Raw genomic sequence first — 20268 nt, 5'->3', positions numbered from 1 at the left:
GTCACCCTTCCAAGTCCCTTTCAAGTGGACTGGGGGGGTTTCTGTTTGAAGCACTATAATTTCGACCGAAGCCCGGGCTGGCTAATTACAGGTCGCTGGTGTTCAGGTGGCTTTGTTCTCACATGTGCACCCTGTCGGTAGGAATATTTTCATTCCATATAATCCCCAGAGCGCATAGCCCGAGAAGCTGATGAGGTCGTGAGAGTAGTGAGATTGACAGGCAGGGAAATGGGAAGTTTGTGTGCGACTTCATGCTCAGCCTCTTTCGTCTTTGCTCACTCCCTCCCCTGACCTACTCAGTTTTCTTCACCTTTCTTAACGACTGTTTCTTGCCTCCTCGCAAAACCATGCAGTGGCTTGGTACAGATCTAGTCCTGAGATTCTGCTGTGCCTACCCCTTCACTTAGAACAATAAAACACAGATGAGACAGGTTAATGCGTGGATGCATTTATTCTCTCTGGCATTTAACTAGATTTCCTTCATGTTTCCTAAAGGTGGGTGGTTTTTTTCAGCAACAAATATGTATTGAAATGAATTAAAATGTGATTAATTCTCTATGATCTTCCTCCTAACCCTCCCCCCCCCCCCCCACCAACCTCTGTAAAGTAGCAGTTCGAAACTTTCAGCATGGGAATCAGCCAGCAAGCTTGGGTGAATGTGGATTCCTGAACAGATCCCGATTCCACAGGTCAGTCATGTGCCTCAGGAATCTGTAACAGGCTTCCCTTGGCTCCTCTCCTATGTCTGGTTGGTGAACTACACTTTGAGAAGCATTGCTTTATTGTACTGTCCAATCGATGTATGGTGTGAGCCACTTACGTAATTTAAATTTTTCTAGTAGCCACATTTATTTTTTTCTTAATGTTTGCTTATTTTTGAGAGAGAGAGAAAGAGAGAATGTGAGCGGGGGAGGGGTAGAGAGAGGGGTGGGCAGAGGATCTGAAGCGGGCTCTGCGCTGACAGCATAGAGCTCTACGCGGGGCTCAAACTCATGAACTGCAAGATCATGACCTGAGCTGAAGTCGGACACTTAACTGACTGAGCCACCCAGGCGCTCCTCTAGTAGCCATATTTAAAAAGTAAAAAAAAAAAAAAAAAAAAAAAAAAAAAAGGTGAAACATTAATAATATACTTATTTAACTTAGTATATCTAAAATATCATTTCAAAATATAATCATATAAAATTGTTATGAGATATTTTATACTCTTTTAGTACTAAGTCTTCAAAATCTGGTGTGTATTTCATATGTAGAGATCATCTCAAATTCAGATTAGCCACATCTCCAGTACCCAGTACCCAGATAGTGGCTATCTGTTCTTTGTTGGTCTCGGCCTGTGATTAGTGCCAAGGTGAGCCACCACAGACCTTTCCTTGTTCAGAGCCACGGGGTAGCTGGACCAGCCCCGTGGTTCTTATGATTACAATATCATTATGATTGCCTCAGCAACAACCATCAGGGGACTTCAAAAAAAGGACGTTTATTTCTCACAGGTGTTGGAGGGTCCGGGGCATGCACAGGGGCCACACAGTGAGGTCACTTTTGTCTTGAAATTCATCTATGAACCCATTTAATTGCAATTCAGAAGTGAGTTTTTATCCAGCAGGTAATGTGGTACTTTAGAAAGGAAACTGTAGGCATCTCCCGCATTCTAGGAGGGTGGTCAAAGCAATCTAACTAGGATAAAGTGAGATCCCATTCTGTCTCCGTCACATGGCACTTGACCATTCGGCAAAACAGTGTAGATGGTCTTTATGTCAAAGGCTTTGCCCCCCAAGCTAAAGACCTGAGATGTGAATGTCAGCAGCATTCTGGTTTATCACTGCAGGGTTTTTTTTCCATCCTCCCTTGCCAGAGCTGCTATAAACTGCCCTGGAATGTTCTAAACATCCTCTCCCCCTCTTGATAGGCCTCCTTTCCTCTTTCCTTCACTACCCTCTTCTTTGAGTGAGAAGCAGAATTCAGTAGAAAGCCGTTGAAGGGTTGGGGAGACAGAAAATGGAAGGATGAAAGAGCAGACCGTGTCCTCCTACCCCTGTGCCTTAAGCCCTAGGCGGGATCCAAAGAAACAGTGGTGTCCTGTTCCTCAGAGTCCGCAGTTCTGGCCTCAGGTGTGAATCAAGGCAACAGTGCTCCCCATCCAGGGGGCGGGGTTAGGGCCAGAGGCAAGTCTGTGCTTTGGTCTGAGATGCTCTGGGCCGACAACAGGATATCCGGCCAACTTTGGTTTCTGACATCAGGCATCCGGTGCGTGCAGCTGGCCTCGAGGGCATATTCAGCACATGCAGTGGGTCTTCTCCTTCGGCCCCTGGGCCATAAGAACCGGCCGGGAACCCATGGCCAGGTTGTTCAGGGGGCTCTCACCAAGCAAGTGCAGGCTGTTGCGGGCAATCAGCTCCCTGGCCATCAGCACGAAGACCTCGTCGATGTTCTTAGACTCCTTAGCAGATGTTTCCAGAACAGCAAGGAGGCCGTGTTTCTCAGCCAGCGTGCAGGCATCTTCAAACAGGACATGCCGTTTTTCCCACATGTCACACTTGTTCCCTGGGAGTGAGAGAGATAAACAAATATTCCATTGAGGGACTGAATCCGTTGTGTGTGTGTGTGTGTGTGTGTGTGTGTGTGTGTGTGTGTGCAGGTGCGCGCACGTGTTTTAATGAACCTTAAGAGAAACATTTAGTTCAGCAATATGCACGCGTGCATACATTCATAGACAGCAATTGTGGGCAGATTTACTGAAAATGAAACCATCAATGTATGGAAAGAGCCACTGTCTTCATTCACTGTCAAGATCTTCAGGAGCTGTGAGAAAGGGGCTGGAGGGTTGTGTTTATTGGCAGGGACAGATGAAGGCTGTGTGCTCTCGGGAGGTACTGTCTTTCCTTCAAAGTCTAAACAAGGTAAAGACTGTGCCAGAGGGAGTCCTCAGTCTTCTCTCTTCTGCCTCCAAATCTTTTTTCCTTTTTTTTTTTTTAAATATTTATTTATTTTTGAGACAAGGAGAGACAGCATGAACAGGGGAGGGTCAGAGAGACAGGGAGACACAGAATCTGAAACAGGCTCCAGGCTCTGAGCTGTCAGCACAGAGCCTGACGCGGGGCTCAAACTCAGGGACCGCAAGATCATGACCTGAGCCGAAGTTGGATGCTTAACTGACTGAGCCACCCAGGTGCCCCTCCTTTTTTTTTTTTAATGTTTATTTATTTTTGAGAGAGAGAGAGAGAGAGAGAGAAAGAGAGAGAGAGAGAGAGAGAGTTGGGGGGGCAGAGGGGGGAACAGAGGATCTGAAGCTCACTCTGCACTGACAGCAGCAATCCCAATGCAGGGCTCGAACTCACAAACCATAAGATCGTGAGCCGAGCTGATCTTAACCCACTGAGTCACCCAGGTGCCCCAAATCTTGGTTCTCTTTCCACTATCTTTTCCAGACCACAAAGTGTTGGGTGCTGTTGGATGGCCCTGGTCTAGCTGAGGAGATTGTGAATTAGGATTTGCTGGATTGAAGGTGTGGAATGAATAATGCGGGATTTAGCTATAACTTACAGACAACAAGATGCAGACTTTAACTGTGCAGTTCATGAGTTTTGACAAACATATATGCTCTGTAACCACCCTTCCCCTCTGGATGTAGAACATTCCCTATTACCCCAGAGAGTTCAGTGAGGGGTTTTGCAAGCATGGCCCGGGACTGCTCACAGAAGGAAGAGTGACCCATCTCTTTGGCTTCTCTACTTCAACCCCTATATTCATCCAGTCATTGGACTTTGATTTCTCTGAGGCAGGAATCACAAGGTAAAATTGTCTTCCTAAAGGATTTGTTCTACCAGACATCAGGATTTCTTACAAAGCTACCATAATTAAGACAGGCTAGATTAATGTTTTTCAACCTGTTTTTTTCCCATAAAGGAGCCTTTTTAGGCCCTTTCTTCTCGTAATTACCCCTCCCCACCATGAAAGCCTTTACACCTTTAATTATTTTTTAATGTTTATTCATTTGAGAGAGAGAGAGAGAGAGAGAGAGAGAGAGAGACTCAGAGCACAAGCGGGGAGGGGCAGAGAGAGAGGGAGACACAGAATCTGAAGCAGACACCAGGCTCTGAGCTGTTAGCACAGAGCTGGACGCAGGACTGGAACTCACGAACCATGAGATCATGACCTGGGCCAAAGTCAGGCACTTAAGCTACCCGGGAGCCCCTAAAACTTTTAATTTTGAAACAATTATAGGCTCACAGATTGGTTTGTTTGTTTTTAATTGTTTAATGTTTATTTATTTTTGAGAGAGAGCCAGGATGTGAGCAAGGGAGGGTCAGAGAGAGAGGGAGACACAGTATCTGAAGCAGGCTCCAGGCTCTGAGCTGTCAGCACAGAGAGTGATGCGGGGCCTGAACTCATGAACAGCTAGATCATGACCTGAGCCAAAGTCTGAGGCTTAAGTGACTGAGCCACGCAGGTGCCCCTGGTTTGTTTGTTTGTTTGTTTTTTAATGTTTACTTATTTTGAGAGAGAGAATGCAGGGGAGGGGCAGAGAGAGAGAGAGAGACAGAGAATCCCAAGCAGGCTCCATGCTGTCAGCCCGGGGCCCAAGTTGGGGCTCAATCTCACAAACGGTGAGATCGCGATGTAAGTGTAGAGCTCCAGAGTCTGACGTTAACCGACTGAACCACCCAGGTGCACTTAGACTTGCAGGCTGTTGAAGGAGGTCCTTCAGGGAGGTCCAGCGTACCTTTCACCCAGTTTCCCCATGGGTAACCTCTTGCATAACTGTAGCACAACCTCAAAATCAGGAAGTTAACATTGGTGCAACCCACAGAGCTTACTCAGATTTCACCAGTTACATGGTACCCTCCTTTGTGCACGTGCATGTATAATTACAGGCAATTTCACCACATACATCCACCACTGCAGCCAAGATAACAGAGTGGTTCCATCACACAAAGTGCTCCTTCGTGCTACCACTTTATAACCTCCCATCACAGCTAACCCCCAACCCCTGGCAACCACTGATCTGTTTTCCATCTCTACAATTTTGTTATTTCAGGACTATTATAGACGACATCATACAGGATATCACCTTTATTTAAAAAAAACTTTTTTTTGGATGTTTTTATTTATTTTTGAGACAGAGAGAGACAGAGCATGAGCAGGGGAGGGGCAGAGAGAGAGGGAGACACAGAATCTGAAACAGGCTCCAGGCTCTGAGTTGTTGGCACAGGGCCTGATGCGGGGCTCGAACTCCCGAGCTGTGAGATCGTGACCTGAGCTGAAGTCGGACGCCCAACCGACTGAGCCACCCAGGTGCCCCAGGGTGGCTTTAGAGATATCACCTTTAGAGATTGCCTTTTTTTCCACCCAGCATAATTCCCTTGAGTTCCATCCAAGGATGTATTGGTAATTTATCCCTTTTACTGCAGAGTGACAGTTCATGGTATAAATGGACCAGAGTTTAACCATCCACCCATTTGAAGAGATGGAGTAGATTCTAGTTTTTGGTTAATTATGAATAGAGCTGTTATGAACATTTGTATATAGATCCCATGAAAATTTAGTATCACAGATACATGGTATATCTAACCCTTTGGAGGGCCACAAGCCACTGTAATGTCTAAGGCACTTTGCCCCACAAGAGCATGCATGAAATAGATCAATAGAGTGGAATAAAAAGCTCAAAAACAAGGGTGCACTGATATATGCACCCTTTACAGAAAGATCGTATCACAGAGCAGTGGGAAAGGCTGCTTTTTTTTAGTAAATAGCACTGGGGCAATTGGATCTGTACATGAAAAATTACAAATTTGTGGTCCATACCAACAAATAGACCAACATCAGTTCTGATGTTGGTTAGATCTAATGATGTTACATTAGATCTAAATGTAAAAGCCACAATAAGTTGAAAGAGAAAGAAAGAGAAGAAGGAAGAAAGGAAGGAAGGCAGACAGACAACTTATTTCAAAAGACAGAATATCTTGATGACTTTGATTAGGGGATTTCCTAAATAGGATACAAGGAAACAATCATTAAGGGAAAGATTGATGGATTGAAATATATTGAAATTAAGAATGTCTAGGGGCACCTGGGTGGCCTAGTCAGTTAAGGGTCTGACTCTTGATCTCAGCTCACCTCTTTTTTTTTTTTTTTTAACATTTATTCATTTTTGAGAGAGAGAGAGAGAGACAGAGATAGAACATGATTGGGGGAGGGGCAGAGAGAGAGGGAGAGAATCTGAAGCAGGCTTCAGGTTCTGAGCTTTCGGCACAGCAGGGCTTGAACCCATGAACCGTAAGATCATGACCCGAGCCGAAGTCGTACACTTAACCAACTGAGCCACCCAAGCACCTGCTAGTGAGGTTTAAGGTCAGGGCACAGCTCTGCTTCTAGAAGAAAGATACGAGAGCCCCTTGGTGGCTTTCACCAAGGGATGTTGTAGGAGTGGCCATTCCTAAGCTGGGAGTCTGGTCTGCCCCTTGTATCCCTGTTAATTCTGATGGAGGTTTGTTCCTAGGATTTGTTAGGATCTTAGCAGCTGTAAGGAGTTATTCCTGGGTGCAGTCATTCACGTGCATCTGAGTGGCTTCCTTGAGGATCTGGAGCCATCTGCTATTATGAACCTCAGACTATAGAGTATTTTCTGTGTGGTCTACACACGTTCGCATCAAATCGGTATGAAGGGTATGGCTTCTCTAGAAGCCGGGGCCCCATCCCAGGTCTCCAGAATGAGACGCTCTAGGGTGGGGGCCTTGGAATCTGTATTATTAGCAAATTCACATCCCATCCCGCCAACCTCATTCACCCCGTTCTCGGGTGAATCTGATGGGAATTTCCGGGCCAAACACTCTGAGGTCCTTCCACCACCGGCATTCTTAAGATTTCATGTGCCATTGCCATCAGAAACACCCAAAAAGCTGAGCATCAGGAGAGGGGGCCAGGAACGAAAAGCTAAATGCTTCGAAAACAGCATACCAATCAGCATAATGACCAAGTTCGCCGCGCCATATTTTTCTATCTCGTGGATCCAGTGAGGAACAGACTCAAAGGTGGAGCGTCGGGTGAGGTCGTAGGCGATGATGGCCGCGTGGGCGCTGCGGTAGTAGCTTTGCGTGATGGTCCGGAAGCGCTCCTGGCCTGCTGTGTCCCACACTTGCATCTGGAGGAGGGCAGAGAAGGAGGTCCACATCAGGAGCTCTCATGCTTTATGGGAACTTGTTCACCTGAGTTGTCTGAACAAGGGAGTTTTCTGGGTCTCACTTCGAGATATTCAAATTCGGTAGGTCTGGTGTCTGGGGCCTAGGAATCAGTGTTTCCGTTCACTCCCAGAGCATTTTGGATGCGCTTTCGGGTTTGGGAGTCACCATCTACGGGACGTTCAGTCGGAGAGGTGGATCCAATATTTTGGGTTTCGTGTTCTTGACCTTTTTACCTCTGTTCTCCCTTCCTCTAGATTTTGGAGTTTATCTTTTGAAACTGCTCAGTGATATCACTCAAGGTGATGGCACTGGCTGAACTGGTCTGATTTTATTTATTTTTTAAAAAGTTTATTTTAAGAGAGAGTGAGCAGGGGAGAGGCAGAGAGAGAAGAAGAGAGAGAATCCCAAGGAGGCTCTGTGCTCTCGAACTCATGAACCTGAGCCGAAATCAAGAGCTGGACACTTAACTGAGCCATCCAGGCACACCAGACTGTTCTGATTTTAAAGGACCACTCAGCTGTTTACATTTAAGACTATCCTTATAATAATACCTTTGCAATTATCATCCCAAGCAGGGGCACCCATTGGGTACACCCTCCCAGTGTCTGGGTGTACCTGTTTGTTCACTCACACTATTTAGAAAATATATTATTTAATTAATTAATTTTTTTTTTCATTAAGTAAGCTCTACACCCAATGTGGGGCTTGAACTCATGACCCTGAGATCAAGCGTCACATGCTTTACGGACTAAGCCAGCCAGGCACCCCTATAAAATGTTTTTTTTTAAAGAAAGTTTGCAAACATACCCCAAACTAGAGAGAATAAAACAAGGAACCTTCATATAGCCATCATCCACACTCAATAATTATCAAGATCTCACCATTCTTGCTCCATCTAGCTCCTTCTGTTGATTTCTTTGTGGTATTCTTTTAATGTGAATCCCAGACTTCATGTCATTTCATTTGTGTCAAAAGTGGACATTTTCGGGGTGCCTGGGTGGTTCAGTCGGTTAAGCGTCTGACTCTTGATTTCAGCTCAGGTCATGATGTCACCTTTCATGAGTTTGGGCCCTGCGTAGGGCTCTGTGCCAACAGCATGGAACCTGCTTGGGATTCTCTGTCTCCCTCTCCCTCTACCCCTCCCTCCCCCCTCATTTTCTCTCCCTTTCTTTCTCTCTCTCTCTCTCTGTCACACACTCACACACACACACACACACACACACACACACACACACACACACAAATAATTAAACATTTACAAAAGTGGACATTTTCTTATGCGAGCACAACGCCACAATCGCTGCTGGTCAACTTTTCAATAACCCTTTGGTATTATCTGATACCTGACCACATTACAGTTTTCCCGATTGTCTCCAAAATGTCTTTTTACTGTTTTTGTTTAATCAAGATCCCAAACAAGATCATGCTTTACATTGTCACCAACACTCTCTGATCTTTTCTAATCAAATGGGCAAAAGGTAATATCTCACTGTTATTCTAATTTTCACTTTTTAAATTATGAGTAAGGAATTTCCAAGCTAGTTCTTACCGAATTTATGAAATGGCATTTGTGTCCAGTCTGTGGATTGCCTACTTTTTATTATTTAGTTGTTGGTCTTTTTCTTAGATATTTATTGGGACTCTGTTTTCACATGAAGGAAATTAGCCCTTTGTCAGTCCCATATTTGCAAATATTTCTTTCCAGTTTGTTATGCATCTCTTGTTTTTTTGTTTTTTTTTTTCAACATTTATTTATTTTTGGGACAGAGAGAGACAGAGCATGAACGGGGGAGGGGCAGAGAGAGAGGGAGACACAGCATCGGAAACAGGCTCCAGGCTCCGAGCCATCAGCCCAGAGCCCGACGTGGGGCTCGAACTCACGGACCGCGAGATCGTGACCTGGCTGAAGTCGGACGCTTAACCGACTGCGCCACCCAGGCTCCCCTATGCATCTCTTGTTTATGGTATTTTTGTGGATGTAGAAATTTGGCCTTTATTTTTACTATTTAAAAAAATGTTTTATTTTAGAGAGAGAGTGTGGGGAGGGGCAAAAGGAGAGAGAGAGAGAGAATCTTAAACTGACTCCACACTCAGCAATTTGACCTTTATAGCATTACATAGAGATGTATAAATTTGTCCTTTGGATATTTCTGATTAAGCAGTCTTTTCCTTCATGAGTTCTGGGTTCTTGTCTTAAAGGGTTGATTTCCAGGGCGCTTGGGTGGCTCAGTCGTTTGAGGGTCAGAGTCTTGGTTTCGGCTCACGTCATGATCCCAGGGTCATGGGATCGAGCCCTGCATTGGGCTCTATGCTCAGTGTGGAGCCTGCTTATGATTATCTCTCTTTCCCTCTGCCCCTCTCCCCTGCTCATACGTGCTCTCTCTAAGGAAAAAAAAGGTTGATTTCCCCATTCCACAATAATAAATATTCCGATGTGGTTTTTTTCTGGTAGTCTTATGATTTCATGTTTTATATTTAAGTCTTTCATTCCTCAGGCATGTGTTTCAGTGTTAGGAACTCTAGCTAAAAGAGGTGCCCTTCTGACCTTCACTTTCTTGCCATCGATCTCAAGGGAGCGCACAGTGAAATCCACCCCAATCGTGTTCTGCTGCGTCTCCGTGTAGACCCCAGATTTGAAATGCTGCACCACACACGTCTTCCCCACATTGGAATCCCCAATGAGGATAATCTTGAACAAATAGTCAAAATTCTCATCTGCTGCCCTGGATGAGCTGGAGAATTGCATGGCCGTTGCCACCTAGAACGGACCTAGGAAGAAAAGTAGGAATTCAGTCTCTCTTTAGTGAGCTAGGCACTGTTCGGTCAGGAGCCGGGGACTCAGGATGCAGGACGGGACAAGAGAAAGGGAGGTTCTTGCTTTTGTGGGAGAAGGACATTAATTACTGGTCAGGTACAAGGGAGCTATCCCCACAAGCCCACACCTGCCCTCGGTGGGTTGACATTACTTTAGAATGTAGAGATTTAACTGCCATTGTCTGTTGGGCCCAGCACATAAGCAACCCTCTCAGCTGACAGGATTGACTGAAATCTTAGTCACTGAGGCGAAGTGCCTCACACTCCATCAAGTGCCCAGAGCAGGAGGATGGCAGAGGAGATGCCTACGGGAGGGCTCTACCTGCCACTCATCAGCTGGAGGACATGCCTAGGTGTCATCCTATCTCCACTTGGCATGGGGAGCAAAACTCCCAGCTATGGAAGACTCAACGCCCAGGCAACCAGCAACAAGGGCAGACAAGATCTGACAGGAAGTCAGTTTGGGGAAGAGTGACATGGCCTTTTCTTCTGGTTTCCTTGACCAGGAAGTTAAGACTTTGAGACTATTTCAAAATGAGAACTATGCAGGGCACCTGGCTGGCGCAGTTGGTAGAGCCCGCAACTCTTGATCTCGGGGTCGTGAGTTCAAGCCCTGTGTTGGAGTAAGAGATTATTTAATAAATAAACTTAAAAAAAAAAAAACAACCCAAATGAAAACTATGGTTTTCAAGTGTTTAGAGCATATTTTACGATAGACTGGAAAAAATAAAGTTTCTAATGACAGTGGCTCCCTAATTGATTATGGCAGAACTATCTGGAGGGGATAATTAAAAAGATATATTCCTGGAGACCATCCCAGATCTGCTAAATATAGTTAAACACCTGCACACATGTGTGCACGCACGCACGCACACACACACGCACAGGCAAACACTCCCCAGGTGATTCTGATGACCGTCTGGTTTGGGAAGTGCTGATCAACACAATCCCTCACCTGAAACGTGATTCCCACTTCAGCATTTCTGCTGCAGTATCCACCTCTGCTTTAATATGTTTGATCCCCAGGAACTCACTGCTTCCTGAAAAAGCCCATTTGGCATGCCCAGCTCTAACTTACATGGGGTTGAATTCTATCTCTCTGGAGTTTCCATCTGTTGACCCTCGTGCTGTGCCCGGACTTGGCAGATTCCTATTCCACACGACAGCCCGTCAGATATTTGAAGCAGCAAGCACATCCCCTCAAGGCAAATATCCCTGGGCCTTTCAACTGTGCTTCACATGGTGCTGTGTTGGGTCTCCTCCTCCTCCAGCGTGTCGTAAAAGTACACGAAAGCTGATAGCATTTGGCGATTAGATTTGACTGGCTTCAGACTGTTCCTGCCTTACAGCACCCTTCTCCATTTCTTCCCGTTTTAGCTTCGGGTTTTCTCGAAAGTCCGAAAAGGACAAGTCTGTATCATCACAGAAACTGAAAAGCGCACAGATTCATCACTTGCCTGGGAAAACCCTGAGCTTTAAATGGATGAAGAAGGATCCCATACCTCTCTTGGACACCTCTGAAGTCACCTATGGCTAAATGATCCAGCAGACAAAAGCCACGATGAAACCCCTTTCTTTGTTCCTTCTGGCTTTTCAAATGAGGCCCTTCTACTTCCGGTGTCATATCCCTGTCACTTGGGCTGGAATCTTGCTTCCACGGCCCCCTTGCCCAAGTAAGTCCTCAGGGTTTCCACAGAAGCCCTCTTCACCCAAGCCTGCGGCGCCGCAAGGAGGAATGAGCGGTGCCCCCCGCCCCCGCCGGTGCCCTTCGTCCCGCATCCTGTAACCCTCACCTTCCTGGTCCACCTGTTGCTTACCTGGCTGGCTCTCTCACCTCTGCTAGCAGGTAATGTTCACTTCTTCTCCGAGCCTTCCTTTTCGGTCCTCCTGCCTCGCTGGCCTGGTGGGAGCTGTGGTTCCGTCCCCAGGTGTCCGCTTTGGCGACCGGAGAAAGTGAAAGGAGAGCGCAGACCCTCCCACCGCACCTGAGCGCGGCCGCTCGCGCGCGCGGTTGGGTACAAAGCGCAAAGGCAAAGGCGAGGCGCCGGCCAACACACCCCGCGCCAAGTCAGCCTTCCCGGCCAACCTCCGTCACCCAGTCACCTAGCAAAGCCAAACGGGAAGGACGAGCCGGTTCACTCAGCCACGACCTGTTCAGCCGCCCCCGTTCCTTCTTTCCACTCCCCTTCTCTTTTGCAGCCCTCGCCCCCCACCTTCCCTTGGGTCCCTTGTTTGGCCGGGGGGCGGGGGGCGGCCGGGGGAGAGAACGGCAATGTCAAGGAGAATAGGGACCTGGATCTGGAGTCGTTTGATTGTTTTGTGGACTTGAATAACTTTCTGAGGGGCAATTGAGAGAAAGAAGGTGGTCCAAAAAGATTAAAAAACCAAAACAACTTTGAGTTTGCATGGGAAGAAAGAGCTGAAACAAACAAACATTTGTTTCCTCTCTCTCAAAAAATCCACCACAGAACAAAGGTTAATTTCTAGGTCTGAGAAAACCTAGAGTTTATCAGTCTCCTGCTGGCAGTAGAGGCAGAAAGCTGAGGTGAGTTTTCCTCACTTTTTTCCCCTCACAGTGTCTGGAAACGTCGCTGTCCCTCAGATCTTCGGCGCTAGATTTTCTCCACGATGCAGAATGCAAGGCGTCGGCAGTTAAGCTACACTGTGCAAAACGGAAACATCCAGATTGATAAAATATTTAAACTGGTGTAGTGTTTTCAAACTGGGGGCTGAGACCTATTAATGAGTCACGAAATCAATTTTTGTGGATTGCACCCGGCACTTTCACAGAGGAACCTAGGACAAAATTTCAGAATATATCTCATGCAGTCACGCAGTCAGGCTAAGTACTGTTTTGTGCAATGCGTGGACCAGTTGAAAACATGCATGTGTGTGCTGGGCTGACGTAAAATGTGTTTCCTTTTTTTTAAACATATTTTCTTTAAAAAAAATTTTTTTTTAAATGCTTTTATTTATTTTTGAGAGGGAGAGAGAGGGGGGGGGCGCAGAGAGAGAAAGAGAGAGAATGACACAGAATCTGAAACCGGCTCCAGGCTCTGAGCTGTCAGCATGGAGCCTGATACGGCGCTTAAACCCACAAACTGTGAGATCATGACCTGAGCCGAAGTCAGACGCTTAACCGACTAAGCCACCCAGGCACCCCCATAAAATGTATTTCTTACTGTGGGTTGAGGCCTAAAAAGATTGAGAAGCACTGAAATAGAGGACAATTTATTCACTATCCAAGAACATTTCTTTCTATGATTCCTTCAGGAAACCTTTACATTATAATTTATCTTGCCCCGTATTCCATTTACACATCACTCTTCAGGAACCTCTCTTTTTGAGTAACATACACCCAATGCTGGCAGGTAGAGCAAGAAAACAAAGGATACTGCCAGCTGCCGCTGCACATTGTCACTTTGAGAGCCACTGTCGTATGTCTGTGAATTGAAAATGAAATATCCGTCAAGATTCACCACCATGTACAGGCAGAAGGCAGGAAATAAAGCCTGTTTGATGTTCATGTCAGTGAGGTTAGATGTCAAAATGGTTTCTTCTTCTAGTTATGGTTATGGGGAAAGGAAAAAAAAAGTCAGCTGACTCAGACCCGGTACTTGGAGAACATCTAGAAGTAGAAATCAAAGAGTGAAATGTCTAGGTGGTTGTGGAAGTTAAGGAGAGAGAGATTCTGCCTCTCCCTATTCTGACCCCTCTCCACCAACATGACTATAAGTGCAAAGAGTGTGGTGTGGGCTTCTTGACCTGGGTGGTGGTGACACGGGTGATATCTTATTCACCCCCTCCGCACACACACATACATACATTTATGCACACGCACACATATGTTTCACAATACATACACTTTATCATTTTAGCCATTTTTTTTGACGTTTATTTATTTTTGAGACAGAGAGAGACAGAGCATGAATGGGGGAGGGGCAGAGAGAGAGGGAGACACAGAGTCAGAAGCAGGCTCCAGGCTCTGAGCAGTCAGCACAGAACCCAACGTGGGGCTCAAACTCGCGGACTGCGAGATCATGACCTGAGCTGAAGTCGGACGCTTAACCGACTGAGCCACCCAGGCGCCCCTCATTTTAGCCATTTTTAAGGGCATTGAATATATTCAAATTGTGCAACCCTCACTACTGTCCGTCTCCAGAACTTTTGCATCATCCCCAGCTGAAACTGCCCCTTAAGCACTAACTCCCATTTCTCTTCCCCCTTGGTCTCTGGTAACCACTATTCTACTTTCTCTCCCTATCATGTTGATTACTCTAGGCACTTCATGTAAACAGAATCATACACTGTTTGTCCTTTTGTGACTGGCTTATTTCAATGTGTCTCTATCCCACAGACACAATCTATGTTGTAGCGTGTGTCAGAATTTCATTCCTTTTAAAGGCTGAATAATGTTCCCCTGTGTGTGTGTGTGTGTGTGTGTGTGTGTGTGTTTCTTTTTTTAAAGATTAACAACAATTTTTTATTTATCTCTACACCCAACACGGGGCTCCAACTCATGCCCCCAAGATCAAGAGTCACATGCTCTTCCAACTGAGCCAGCCAGGTGCCCCTTAAGATTTTATTTTATTTAAACTTTTTTCAATGTTTATTTATTTTTGAGAGGGAGAGACCGACAGACAGAGGTGAGTGGGGGGAGGGACAGAGAGAGAGAGGGAGGCACAGAATGTGAAACAGGCTCCAAGCTCTGAGCTGTCAGCGCAGAATGTGATGCAGGGCTCGAACCCACAAACTGTGAGGTCATGACCTGAGCCAAAGTCAGTCACTTAACCGACTGAGTCACCCAGGCACTCCAAGATTTTATTTTTAAGTAATCTCTACACCCAACATAGGGCTCGAACTCACAACCCCGGGATCAAGAGTTGAACACTCCACTAACTGAGCCAGCCAGGAGCCCCTCCACAAAATATTTTTAAAAATAAAAGTGAAATGTTGGGGCAATTTGTTTTTGCTCACCCTGATATCACATTTTCCCAGCCACACTCTCAGATGACTGGGAACAGAACTACAACTGCCTTGTAAAGGCAAATACAAATAAAAAATAAGAGGTTTAAGTCTCCCTTGGAAATAAGAACTCCCACCTCCACCCTGCCCTTTGTCCTTTTCAAATAGATGTATAGCCGTTCATAATGGCTAAATAACCTCTTGCCAGCCTCATATCAGGAAACTTTCCAGGCCCCGGGAGCCATCTTGAAATACAAACATCCAGGGCGATAGTCCTCCAGTTTCCTAGTTTCTGGGAGGCTAAAAGCCTAACTTCTGTGGGCGTCTTGCTCCAATTTGCAACACTATCTCTTGTCCTAGAGATATGAGAAGTCTGTTTCTTCTTTGGATAAGCCAATTCAGACAGTCTCCCCAGTTGCCATGATAAAGTTTGGACCAACTATACATGACAAAAGCTCCTGTCCCGGTCTTCTCAGTTGAGGGCTAGTGATTGCTTATTTGAGAACATGCATGTAAGGGGTTGTATCTGCTTGGCTGTATATGCGGGAGATTCCTTTCTGTCTTTGCAATCTGTTAGATCATGATGAGCATCACATTCTGGTTTAATGTTTATCCAATAGTAAAACTTTTCTTTCTCTATCTTTGTAGAGAAATTTTCTCGGTTGGGAGATTAAAAAAAAAAATTATATTTCCCCAACAGGTGAAAGAGCCCAGGAGACGAGAAGGTTCCACTTCCAAGTCCTGCCTCCTTTTAAGGCCTTTAATTTTGGCTTGAGGCTGTCAGGATCTTAACACTCATTTACTTGTTTGGGTGGGTGGGGTGGAGTGCAGAAGGTGAATGGCAGAGGCAGATTAATGGCCCTGCCTGCATGGGTCACTGCGTTTAATTAATTTAAATAAAAGTCTAAAGCTTACGCCCTGATGCCTGGTCAGTAGCAAACTTAGCAGCATGTTACTTTCTATAAAAACAACAGAATAAAGCTTTTCTGGAAAAAAAAGATGCCCTATATAGCAATTCTGCCCAGATCATTATATCTTATCTCTCACTGTCTTTTTCCAGCCGACACTCCTGGCCGTCATCCGTCCCCCAGCCCAACAGCCAGGTTCACCGAGGCCCCCGCCTTCCCTCTCCCTTCCGCTGTCACCTAGGCGTCCCGCAGGTGAAGCGGCGCGGTCGGACTACAACTCCCAGCATGCCCCCCGGGAGGGGCGGGTCACGTGAGCGTCCGGAAACCCTGGCTGCCGGGGCGCGGGTGAGGTGGCGGCGGGGACGACGGGCTGCGGGCAGCGGAGCGGAGCGAGCGGGTCAGTGGGCCGCAGCGCGGCGACGACGGCGCGGTCTCGGGTGCGCGAGCCACGGCGCGTGGGGCGCGACCGAGGAGGGGCCGGCGCCCGGCTCCGGGCGAGGTGTGCGGGCGCCGCCCGCGAGGGTGGTCCGAGGGGCTTCCAGGGGACGGGAGCGCGATGCGGAGGTGCGGGTGCGGGTGCGGGTGCGGGTGGGGGCGGCCGGTGGGTGTGGCGCCGAGGGCCCGGCGGGCCGCCGCTCCCCTCCGGCCCGGGCCCGGCTCCTCGGTCTCGGGAGTGCGGGGCCGGGCGGGGCCGGCGAGGACCCCAGCGGCAGGAGAGCGGGAGGATCCGGGAGGGCCCCCGCGGGGAGGAGGGCCCGGCCGCGCGCCACGAGGGCTCTTGTCCCGGAAAAGGGCTGCAGTTTAGACCGGGTGAAGGGATGCTTTCCAGGTAGGGTGCGAAGGAAGGCAGGCTTTTGGAAAAGATGCACCGAGGCCAAAGAGGGAGGGTCTTAGTGGAATAGCTGGGTTTTGTATGCTGCTAACTGCTGTGGCCTCAGTCAAGGAATTTGGTCACATTGCGTATTCGTCATTCTCTCAGGATTCTTATTTGCAGAATGTGGTCTGTTTGTTCTCACTTTTGACAGGGGATAATGGGAACGTGGCTACAGGGCTTTTGGCGTTTCCTGAAGTATAAGATTGTAGATGATCTCATGGTAACTTGTGACTGAATGCTTGTAGGGAGAAGAGTATGTTCCTGGGGTGAGTGAAATCTGAATCCCAGTTGCCGCCTTTCTTCAGTGTCTTGGTGCTGAATTATTTCTTTGCCATTGTTGGATGTTCCTATATTAGGAACTCTCTAAAATTATCTCATTTAATTCTTTTCTTTTTTTAAGTTTATTTATTTTGAGAGAGAGAGAGAGAGAGAACACAAGTGGAGGAGGGGCAGAGAGAGAGGAGAGAGAATCCCAAGCAGGCTCCACACTGTCCGCTCAGAGCCGGATGCGGGGCTTGAACTCATGAATCATGAGGTCATGATCTGAGCTGAAGCCAAAAGCTGGATGCTTAACTGACTGAGCCACCCAGGCGCCCCCTAATTTAATTCTTAAATGAGGAAAATCGAGGCTCAGAGAAGTTAATTAAGTGGAGGATCTATGGTTCCAGCTCCAACTTTAATGCCTTTTTGTGGGTCACATGTGGTTTCAAAGAACATAATTCTTCTGTTGACCTTTCGTTTCCTTTTTTTTTTTTTTAAAAATGTTTTTGAGAGAGAGAGAGAGAGCGCAGGGGAGGGTCAGAGAGAGCAAGATGGAGGATCCGAAGCAGGCTCCGTGCAGACAGCGGAGAGCCCTATGCGGGGCTCGAACTCATGAACTGTGAGATCATGACCTGAGCTGAAGTCGGACGCTTAATGGACTGAGCCACCCGGGCACCTCGGCCTTTCATTTTCATTAGAAAATGACCCTGAAACAGTAATTTTATAAAATTAAAGTCGGTGCAACGTGTTGTTTCTTTCTAGATGTCAGAATCAAGTGTGTTATCGAAGGTTCTGTTTTGTGCACTGATAAAATGAAATGTCGCAGCAGTAACCATTAACTGGCATATGAGTGTTTTGTTTAGGAGAAGGAAAGTTGTTTCTGTTGTTGTTGTTGTTGTTTGGTTTTTTGTTTTTGTTTTAAGTACAATCTACCCCTCAATGTGGAACTCGACCCCAGACCCCAAGATCAAGAGTCACATGCCAGCCAGGCACACCGAGAGGGAAAGGTTTTTATCTTGAAAACTAGTTGTCTTTGGAATATGTTTACAATGGGTAGGAAGAATGTCGTTTTAGGAAGCCTGGAATAAGACAAGAGAATTTTACAGGGAAGTGCTAGGTACTTTACATCTGTGGTAATGAAACAATTTAAGAAGAGACAAAAATTACAGAAGGCTTGAGTTCTGAGTGAAAGGATTCGTGTGGTACAGATAAATGGCTTCAAATGGGATGATGTGGGATGAAAAAGTTACTTGTGCCAAACATTGAGGTGCTGGATTACAACACACACAATACTGTCAAAACAATTGGACTCAGCTATGCATCCATTACTCTTCCAGCTACCTTTTTCTGTTTTAGTACACACAATCTTCTTACTTTGCAAATGTAGAAACTGAAGTCTGAAGGGTGAAGTAATTGCCCATCTAGTGTCCTTCTCATTTGAGTATAGTAATAGTGTAACCACTATTACTAATAGGTGGGTTTTTTTTTTCCCCATTCAGGATTTATACTTCTAAGCTTAAGGTGACATTATTTCTAATTGCTGTGTTTTACCCAACTTCAGATATTTTAGCCTTTTTTCTTATATAGTATAGCATAGAGACTAGGGTCAGGTCTGGGTTTGAACGCTCGCTTCCTCTGTTAAGAGATACTGCTTTATAAAATCTGTTTTCTTATTTATAAGATGTGAGAACTAAATACAGTAACGCAAGGCAAGTACCTAGCACAGTGCCTGGTGCTTTGAGAGTATTCGGTGTTGGTTATGGTCAAAGAATTCATTCGTGCACAAAATCTTTATGGATCATTCTAAATGCTCTACTAGGTGCCAGAGATGTAGCCATGGACTGAAGACAGATGAGGCCGTTCTTTTGTGGAGCTTACGGCCAAACAACACACATGTAAACCGTTAAAGCAGATAATTTGATTGGGAACAATGCTATGAAAGGAAGAAGCAGAGACAGAGAGGAGACAGGTAACTGAGTACCGGCCCCGGCCATTGTAGACGGGGCGATCAGGGCACACCACTGAGGGAGATGATTTGAGGATGAGCCAAGAAAAGGAAAGGCCAAACCGTTCGCAAAGAACCAACAGAAAAGCATTTCAGGCAGCGGAACAGCAAATGCAAAGACCCCAAGCAAGGAAGGGCTCAGGGACAAGAAAAGAATTCGGTGTGGGGACGTTGTAGCGAGGGTGGGGAGGAAGGAAATGGGCTAGCTCCTTGCTGTGTCGAAGTGTGGCTAGCTTCGTGGTGGCAAAGGATGGGGAACCACCCAGATGTCCGGTGGGAGATTGGAATGTGGTGACCCTGTAGGTGCAGATGGGGCAGATCTCCCACCTCTGATAAGTGAAGAAAAGAAAGCGGTGCAGAATAGCGTGTCGTATGCTCCTTTGTGTATGTGTGAGTGAGGAGCTATGCCTGGAGTGGATGCACAGGCATGTATTCTGCAGGGATGCAAAGAAACCTGTAAGGGCACGGGGTGGTGAGATCAGAGAGGGAGACCTCACTCTATGGTACCCCTTCGATGTCTTTTGAGTTTTCTGCCTTATGCATGCATGACCTATTGACAATCAATAAAACAATTAAAAAAGAAACACCCAGGGGCGCCTGGGTGGCGTAGTCGGTTAAGCGTCCGACTTCAGCCAGGTCACGATCTCGCGGTCCGTGAGTTCGAGCCCCACGTCGGGCTCTGGGCTGATGGCTCAGAGCCTGGAGCCTGTTTCCGATTCTGTGTCTCCCTCTCTCTCTGCCCGTCCCCCGTTCATGCTCTGTCTCTCTCTGTCCCAAAAATAAATAAACGTTGAAAAAAAAAAAAAAAAAAGAAACACCCACTCTCTCAAAAGGCATTGCTCAGGCAGTCACCTCCTTCGTCCTTAGCCTCCTTTTGCAAACCACAGCTGTCCAGTTCACTGCTCTCCTCCCCTTAACCTTCCAATTTTACTACAGAGGACTGGGGTATTCAGGCTTTGAAGGGCATGGCAAATTGTTTTGTATTTTTATCTGAGTCTTGGGAAGCTATCGGTGTGTTTTAAGCAGAGGGTGGGAGCTGGTTTATGCCTGAAGATATATTTCTGGCCGATGTGTGTAGAATGAGTTGGGGGCAGGGTAGACATAGAGATGGTGAAACCCTGCAGAAGGCTTTAGGGGTAGGCTTGGTGGGGGATGGGTGGCTAATCTTGGTGGTGGCAGTGGGGATGGAGAGAGGAGGAATACTTTGGGATGTATTTTGGAGGTAATTAGTGATGGGTTGGTTGTGGAAGCTGAGAGAGA

At 46.7% G+C, this 20268-nt stretch overlaps 2 protein-coding genes across 13 annotated transcripts in view; one reads left to right on the top strand and one right to left on the bottom strand.

Moving 5' to 3' along the window:
* Window positions 1–1468: 1468 nt before the first annotated feature.
* Window positions 1469–12186, bottom strand: RAB19 (RAB19, member RAS oncogene family). Of its 3 annotated transcripts, none has more exons than XM_045052848.1 (4): window positions 11074–12186; window positions 9727–9950; window positions 6958–7141; window positions 1469–2544 (listed from the first exon to the last, which is right to left on the bottom strand). In XM_045052848.1, the coding sequence occupies exons 2-4, from the start codon at window positions 9925–9927 to the stop codon at window positions 2276–2278; spliced, it is 654 nt and encodes a 217-aa protein (XP_044908783.1). In that variant the 5' UTR covers window positions 9928–9950; window positions 11074–12186; the 3' UTR covers window positions 1469–2275. The 3 variants fall into 3 exon arrangements, with proteins under 3 accessions (XP_044908783.1, XP_011278896.1, XP_019681457.1); XM_011280594.4 differs by having other exon boundaries at window positions 11813–12186; XM_019825898.3 differs by having other exon boundaries at window positions 11830–12186.
* A 3941-nt stretch (window positions 12187–16127) lies between these two features.
* The window catches only part of SLC37A3 (solute carrier family 37 member 3), a 154488-nt gene continuing 150347 nt past the window's right edge, over window positions 16128–20268 (top strand). For 4 of the 10 annotated variants that reach the window (XM_023250630.2, XM_023250629.2, XM_023250631.2 and 1 more), the window contains exon 1: window positions 16148–16265. The gene's annotated coding sequence lies outside the window, so the exon portion shown is untranslated. Of the gene's footprint in view, window positions 16306–16407; window positions 16433–18822; window positions 18973–20268 lie in introns of those variants that run through there. The other 6 variants (XM_023250628.2, XM_023250624.2, XM_023250625.2 and 3 more) reach the window with 5 other exon arrangements.

Source organism: Felis catus, chromosome A2 (genome assembly GCF_018350175.1).
Source record: "Felis catus isolate Fca126 chromosome A2, F.catus_Fca126_mat1.0, whole genome shotgun sequence".
NCBI lineage: Eukaryota > Metazoa > Chordata > Mammalia > Carnivora > Felidae > Felis > Felis catus.
Note: the sequence above shows the minus strand (reverse complement) of the source record. Positions and strands in the feature narration are given on the sequence as shown.

Bases quoted from the DNA above. Each gene is read 5' to 3' on its own strand.
- RAB19 (XM_045052848.1), bottom strand. From the start codon at position 9,927: ATGCAATTCTCCAGCTCATCCAGGGCAGCAGATGAGAATTTTGACTAT. The intron at 7,142-9,726 runs GTCAGAAGGGCA...GCCCTCCTCCAG, and splicing joins TCGATGGCAAGAAAGTGAAG to ATGCAAGTGTGGGACACAGC. The intron at 2,545-6,957 runs GTATGCTGTTTT...TCTCACTCCCAG, and splicing joins CTTGGTCATTATGCTGATTG to GGAACAAGTGTGACATGTGG.